At 39.4% G+C, this 7,810-nt stretch overlaps 1 protein-coding gene and 1 long non-coding RNA gene across 2 annotated transcripts; both read left to right on the top strand.

Moving 5' to 3' along the window:
* Window positions 1-995: 995 nt before the first annotated feature.
* LOC109241209 lies at window positions 996-1,537 on the top strand. The gene is made up of 2 exons (XM_019407931.1): window positions 996-1,196; window positions 1,388-1,537. Exons 1-2 carry the CDS (start codon window positions 996-998, stop codon window positions 1,535-1,537), a joined length of 351 nt encoding a protein of 116 aa, XP_019263476.1.
* A 916-nt stretch (window positions 1,538-2,453) lies between these two features.
* Window positions 2,454-5,260, top strand: LOC109241213. Its single transcript, XR_002070204.1, has 2 exons — window positions 2,454-2,844; window positions 5,000-5,260. It is a non-coding gene; the product is annotated as an uncharacterized LOC109241213 (long non-coding RNA).
* Window positions 5,261-7,810: the final 2,550 nt, after the last annotated feature.

The following is a 7,810-nucleotide window of genomic DNA, read 5'->3' as shown; positions in this document are numbered from 1 at the left end:
AGACATGGTGGCATTGTGCTGATATTGAAACCACATAGTGGGAATGAAATTATGACTGGGATACATGTCTCGAATGAGGCAACCTAGCCGATCAGGTTTTGTTCGGACTCCGCGCAAGAAAGCGGTGGTATTGTGAAAGATGATGCAACAATATTAAATGTCCCAACCTAAAGCTATGAAAATTATGTGAAAGCTATGTATTTGATGATATTGTGATTGTTTAAAGCGTTGTTGATGCTTATGATTTCTTAATTCTTGTATGATATTTCTTTCTAATGAGATGGTGTTTAGTTATACATACTAGTACTATTCCACGTTACTAACGTTCCTTTTGCCAGGGGCGCTACATCTTTGAATGGATGTAGGTGGTTCCATAGCAGACAGTGCCGATCATAGGTAGCGGAGCATCCTCCTCTCAACAATCTTTGTGAGCCCCTTTCCTTCCAGGGGTTATGCAGTACAACTTTTATTATAAATTACCACTTTTGAGGTATAGTCGGGGCCTTGTTGCCGGCATTATCATAACTGTCTTTTGTATGTTTAGCGGTTCCGTAGACGTTTCTGTAGGTTATGTACGGGTGTTGGATGGGTCACCGAACTATGTTGTAATTCTAAGTTCTTGTTCCTTTAAGCTGTAACTGTATGAAACTTTGGAGACTTAACTATGGTTTACGGGTTGTAATATAAAAAGAACTAGCAATGTCATATGTACAATATTTCCTATTATTTAATTAAATGAAAGTATGGTTTCTTGATCATCGTGAGTTGGGTAGAGAGTGTCCAAGAAGGCTAGCTCAGTCGGGTTCACTCGATTCAGTACCGGTCGTGCCTCCCGAGGTTGGGGCGTGACACAGACAGACGGAGAGGCTAAGCGTACTATTCTGACACTGGAGGATATGTTACGAGCTTATGTGATAGACTTCAAAGGTAGCTGGGATGATCATCTGCCGCTTATTGAGTTCGCATATAATAATAGCTACTACTCCAGTATTCAGATGGCTCCGTACGAAGCTCTTTACGAACATAAGTGTAGATCGCCTATAGAGTTGTTCGATATTGGGGAAGCTACGTTAGTAGGACACGAATTGGTACAGCTGGCAATCGACAAAGTTAATCCTATACAAGAAAGGCTATTAGCAGCTCAAAGCCGTCAGAAGTATTATGCGGACAATCGATGGCGAGACTTGGAATTTCAGGTTGACGATTGAGTATTCCTAAGGGTATCTTCGATGAAAGGCGTTATGAGGATCGGTAAAAGGGGAAAACTTAGCCCTCAGTACATTGGACCATATTGGATCATACGCAAGGTAGGCCAGGTAACATATGAATTAGAACTGCCCTAGAATTGGAGTATGTCCATCCGGTTTTTCACGTATTTATGTTACAGAAGTGCATTGGCGATCCTACCCGAGTGGTGCCTACAGATGATTTACAGATGACAGAGGACTTATTGTACGAGGAAATTCCAGTTTCCGTTCCAGAAAGACAAATCCGTAGGCAACGGAATAAGGAGGTAGCCTCCGTAAAAATACTTTAGAGAAACAAAAATTTGGAAGAAATGATTTGGGAGGCCGAGGAAGACATGAAGTCTAGATATCCCTACTTATTTCCTCATCGAGAGAAGGATCCGACTGGGACATCAGAACCATAAGGTACGTGTGTAAATTCTTGTGTTGGTTAGTGTCGTTGGTCGTGTGAGGCCACTGCCGTTATTGATGATTATGGTCCTATATGGTGTTAAATTACTGAGTTTCTACAGGAGGAGTTGGTAGTATCTTGTTACAAAGTCGATTCTGCCAAGGTTATATGATCTCTTAGAGTTAAACTTTCGAGGAAGAATGTTTCTAAGGGGGGAAGGATGTTACATCTGGCGTTTTCGTACGTTAAAACTTTCGTCTTCAGTTAATCGACGTAGATTATGGGATGAGAATATCTTAAGGTTAACGTATTTAAGCTATTTATTGTAGACATGTGATTTTTGACCCTTCCCAACATTTTTCATATTTTAGCACGTAAATATTTAATTTAGGCCTAATATAGCTATTTCAACTCATTTTGACTCTTTCACTTTATTTTATTACAAGAAAAATGAAAATTAAAAAAAAATTTAGTTTATGTATTTTTCATAAATTTAAAAAATAAAAAAAATAGTACCTTGTTTTTATATAATTTCGAAAACACAAAAATAGTTTTATATTTAGTTTAATTAATTAGGATTAACTTTGGCATTGTGTAGTATTTCTATCTTATTTTAAAAGACATTGTGTAGTCTAGGAACCCTTCTAGACTCTTATTTGGGACAAAAAATAAATAAAAAGACCCTAAGGACTTAACACAAAAAGACCTAGGGAATAATAGGAAAATACACAAAAAATACACCTAAAACCTAGACCTATATTATAGGTAATGCCTACAATGAGCTAAAAAAACAAAACAAAAAAAAACAACGGAGACCTAATGCCTAGACTAAAATCCGCCGCAGACCCATAGAGAACCCCTAACGCCAAAAATCAAAATCCCTCCCTTTCCAAAAACCCAGCTGCCCACCCTCTAAAGATCTCTCACACCAAAAGAGCAGCCATTATTTAACGGGGAAACCACCACGTTTGACAAAAGAAGACTAGAGCCGCTTCCTGAAGTCTTTTCTCTCCATTCTTGAACTAGTCTCACTTCAAACAACTTTGGTTGATTGAACCTACAAAGCTACTTTTATCGTAGATACGAGCTATATAATCTTTTGAAAGACGAGGTTCCGTTCACTCGTGGTCGCCGGCGTAGTCTCTGATCCGGTCACGGTCCAGTTCAATTGTTCTTCTGATTTTTCTATGGTTTGTTGGAAACTAGGTACGCCTCTAAGACCATTGTGTAATTTTATTTGGTTTTTCTCTTTATGGCTGAATATTCGAGTTGTTTGATTTAATAATCCTGCGCTAAACACATGGATTTTTATTGTATATGTTGCTCTTTGCTTATTTGCTTGAAGATTGAACGCATTGATTCCAATCCTGTTGAAAAGGCCGAAATGTCAATTGCTGAAGATGTAAATGATATGAGTCTTTTGAAGTTTCTCCAATATATTTGTTATGCACTTATCCATGATATTTATGACAAATGAAGTATAGATGAAAAGAGAGGCCCGTTCAATATTCGCTTGTCAGCATTCTCTATTTGCTGTTCAACAATTGCTTTTCTTTTTTTGTGTGTGTTTTTTTTAAAAGCTTTTCCATGCTTGCTTCTCAACATTTGTTTTCCAATAAGATAATTAAGTCGTGGAACTAATTAGTACAGCAGTAAAAAAAAATAGATATCATTGTGATTGTGGACACGTTCGCGTGACATGATTACGATTTCTAAAAACAAAACCAGAGTATGCGTTTGCACAACTCCGGCCAAATATTCTTAATAATAATAAAGCATTATTAATTGTGGACACGTCCGCGTGACATAATTTTTGACGCGCCAAACAAATGGGTACACGTACGCGTGACCCGTTTCAAGATAATTTTTAATTAAAAAAGGCAAAAGCACATAGTTTCTAAAATGAGTAATTAGACAACTTTAATAAACCAAGTATGATCAAAGAGACCGTGCTAGAACCACGGAACTCGGGAGTGACTAACACCTTCTCCCGGGTTAACAGAATTCCTTACCCGGATTTTTATGTTCGTGGACCGTGAATAGAGTCAAACTTCCTCGATTCGGGATTTTGAACTCGTGACTTGGGACACCATAAACTATCCCAAGTGGCGACTCTGATTTAATTAAATAAATCCCGTTTCGATTGTCACTTAAATTGGAAAAAACTCCCTTATACCCTTCGGGGTGTAAAAGGAGGTGTGACAGCTCTGGCGACTCTGCTGGGGAGTTAAACCCAGAACTTCGGTTCAGGGTTCAAGAATTCGAGCTTAGATGAATTGTTATAGTTAGCTTTATCTGATTTTGTTACATGTTTGGGCCTAATGTGCTAAATGTTGCTTTTACCTCTTTGATATTCTCTGAACTGTATATAAACTGCTACGAAACCCTTGCTCTCTCTGAGTCTTCTAAATCACGGAGAAGGGTGCACTTCGTGTGACTTCTCTTCTGTCTAGAGTCTTATCCCTTTTTAGAACGAGGTTCAGACAAGTTGCAAAGCCGGTGAAGCTTTTGTATTTTCAGTACGCTGCCCCCCCCCCTCCCGGCTCGATTTGTCTGCTCGGTAAGCCAGATCTAGAACAAATAAACCTAGGTTTTTAAACCTAGAATAACAAAACCTCATGCCGGATCCCTAGTAGGAACGCTTGTTTGCATCATGTGCATTTGACTTAGGGGACTCAACACAGGGGTTGGGTCCGTCTAGGACAGGTGTATCCAAAATAACAGACCATCTTGATGCATCCTATGTGCAACATGTTGCATTTATACAAGGGTAAAAGGGTCATTTGGCGGACCAAGGATAGCCGAGGGCAAATGAAAAAATAGTGAAAAATGAAAAAAGAAAAAAGAGAGAGTGAAGTGTGAAGATAAAGCGAGTGGGGCCCAACTATGTTTTCTGTCACATTTTTGTTAAGGAAGAGAGGGAAAAAAAAACTGAAAAATTCAAAAAGATTTTGCACTTTTGCATCATTTTTCGAAAAATCAAAAAATCAAAAAAAAAAAAAAAAAGAGAAAGAAAATCCAAAAAGATTTTGCATGTTTCATCATTTTTCAAGGAAGCAAAAAATATGTTTTCTCTAAATTAGTTATTTTTTATAATTCTTAACCGTATCCAATCTGCCCGAACTACGCATACCTGATTCTCGTCTTTCGGGGCGTGATATGTAGGCAACCCACATAGGGTCCGCTCTTTCTAGTAAATCTTAGGTTCTTGGCTTTGCGGGGTCTTAGCCAAATTTTGCACTTCTAGCCACCTTTTGGCCAAATAAGCCATTTTGCAAAAATAGCCTCAATCATGTCTTGCATGTGTCCAGTGGGGAATATTATTGTCTCACATAGTGTTGGTTTTAATTTTCTCATACAGGTGTGGATTTACTTACCGGAGTTGGAGCATGACAGAGACTAGGACATCTAGTCAGGATCGCTCATTTAAAAGTGGATTAACAGAAGATTTTCTTTTCTTTTTGTGTCTTGAGTCTTCTTTTTTGTATTTATTTTATGTCGTCTTTTACCTTTTAGTTTTGAATAGTAATGTCGAGTTTTATTATTATTATTGTACTTTCTATTTTGCATTTGAAAAGGTGTGTAATAAATCAAAAATTCAAAAAAAAAAAAGAATTGCATTTTACATTTCCGTTAGGAGTTTTCTTTAGAATACTAATTGTAGAAATGAAAAAAAAAACAAATATTTTTGAGGTGGTTTTTCCTTTAGGCAATTAATATCTATGACTTAAAATAAAATTTATTTTTATATTTTTTTTACTATATTAGGACCAAAAATTCAAAAAAAAAAAAAAAAGAGAATTTTCCTTTTAGTACCTTTTTAAAATTTTTCTTTACGGTATTAATCTCAAAAATCCAAAAAGATTTTCTTTTGAGGTTCTTCTTTGGGAAATTAATGAAAAATGGAAAAAATATTCTTTTATTTTCCCAAGAACTTTATGACATTGTGCACAGAAGAGAAAAAACATACTTTATCTTTATCTTTAAAGTTTCTTTCTTAGGTAATCAAAAACCGAAATCCAAAAAAAATATTTTTTATTTTGTTCATTTCTCCTATCGAAGTCTTTCTTCAGGGATATCAAATGAAAATTCGAGGATGAAATGAACAAATTGGGATGATGCCAACTGACCTTTGTACCCTCGAAGTCATTTTAGAACCGATAACTGTGGCTAGGTGCATTGCACATAAAGTGAGATTATCTTAACGTAATGGCTTCATTTTGTTATATTCATAGCAGAAGGATGGTTGGTTTGTGGTTTTTAAAGTGGTAGCTCTTCTCTACAACACAAAGTCAAAAGGCGATGGCAGACAACAACAGAACTGAGTTGGTTGATACCGGTGCCCGAAAACAATTGGTTGAACAGGACATGGGTTGGTTGAAGAGGTAAAGATGTTAAGACAACACATGGCGGACATGTATCAAGCTTGGATGACTGGGAAAGCACCACCCCCGCCACCACCTAGCTTCCTAGATGCTGCCCTTACCCAAGCTCCGGAAACAATGCCAGATGATCCTCCATACTCTCTAGATCTACCCGCTTATCACGGCTTTCCCAACCACCCTAGTAGCTCCATCACTCGTCCTCCGACTATCTCTCCCCCAAAGTGCCCTCCTGTCACATCCACTATCCCCGACAATGAACACCCACTTAAAGCTCATGATGACCAATACTACCCCGTAGAGGTTGCCCACCAGGTTCCTGACTCATACAAGCAGAGCCCTCGGGATGAGCTTCATGCTGAACATGAGAAAGTCACAGGAAGAGAAGGGCCAGATGGGATACCCAGGAGGCTGAAAGGCATAGAACAGTCCATAAGGAACAAGAAAGGAATGGGAGACCAGGGTAGCATGGCTTACAAAGAACTGTCTGTGTCCCCTGACGTTCGCCAGCCCGTGGGATTTAAAGTGCCACAATTTAACTTGTATGATGGGTGTGGAGATCCGGTAGCCCATTTGGGGGATTATTGCAATGAAATGAGAAGTGTTGGCGAGAAAGATGATTTGTTGATGGCGTATTTCAGTGAGAGCTTGACTGGGGCAGCTTTGGAATGGCATAATCGTCAAGATGTCGGTAAATGGCCTGCACTGGGTGACATGGCTCAAGATGTTGTTCGATACTTTCAATACAAATCAGGCGTTACTCCAGACCGCTCCTCCCTATCTAAAATTGAAAAGAATCCGGAGGAAAGCTTTAGGGAGTTTGGGCTCAGATGGAGGGAGCAAGCCGTTTGAGTCAGTACCCCGATTGGTGAAGAAGAAATGGTTGAGCTTTTCCTACAAGCCCAGGGGCCCACCTACTTCAGTCATTTGATCCCGGCCTTGAGAAAGCCTTTCAATGATGTGTTGAAAATGGGGGAGCTAGTAGAAGGGGGAATCAAGACAGGCAAAATCCTGAGTTGTTCGAAAGACATTCAGAACATCCCAGTAAGCTTGGGTGGAAGAAAGAGAAACAGAAAAGATGATCCGATGGGCTTTCCCGATCAACACTTCCAGCCTCGACATCATCCCCGTGGATATCCTTGCGCACCAGATGACCCTCCCCGATGCCACTCCTCTCCATAGAACTCCCAAAGTCGCACATCACTTTCCCAGTACCCAGCTCCACAAAATGCCTATGTACCCCCACGAGCCTACCGAAAACCCCCTGGATCAGGTTTCCGGCCAATCAAGCATTTAAGAATGAGAGGTTACGGAAGAAGAGAACCTTCACTCCGTTGGGAGAGCCATATGCCAGTCTGTTGCAGAGCTAAGGAAATTGGACATGTTGAAGCCGATTTAGATAAAAATGCCAAACCCTCTTCCAAAGAAGTTTGATTTTTCTCAAAGGTACGCATATTGCTTAGATACCCCGGGACATGACATAGAGAAGTGTTGGAATCTGAAGAATGCGATTCAGAAGCTTATTGATGCAGGCGACATTGTCGTGCAAAGTCCAGATGCAGCAGACACTAGCCAAAGTCCATCACCTGTGCATAATGAGACGCATATGGTGGGTATGATTTATTTTGAAAAGGAATGTGAGAATTCTTCTGGGAGCCTCAGAGGCCCACGTGCTAGCAAGCTTTCAGCACTATCAGAGGTTGATCTTAAGAACGAGCAGGCAAAGGGAACCCGAAAGCAATTTGTTAAGAACAATGTGATGAAGACTTGTGATGTTCCTAGTATTGTTG

The sequence above is a fragment of the Nicotiana attenuata genome, unplaced genomic scaffold, assembly GCF_001879085.1.
Source record: "Nicotiana attenuata strain UT unplaced genomic scaffold, NIATTr2, whole genome shotgun sequence".
Taxonomy (NCBI): Eukaryota; Viridiplantae; Streptophyta; class Magnoliopsida; order Solanales; family Solanaceae; genus Nicotiana; species Nicotiana attenuata.
The sequence above is the reverse complement of the archived record's forward strand: the minus strand, read 5'-3'. Positions and strand labels throughout refer to the sequence as shown.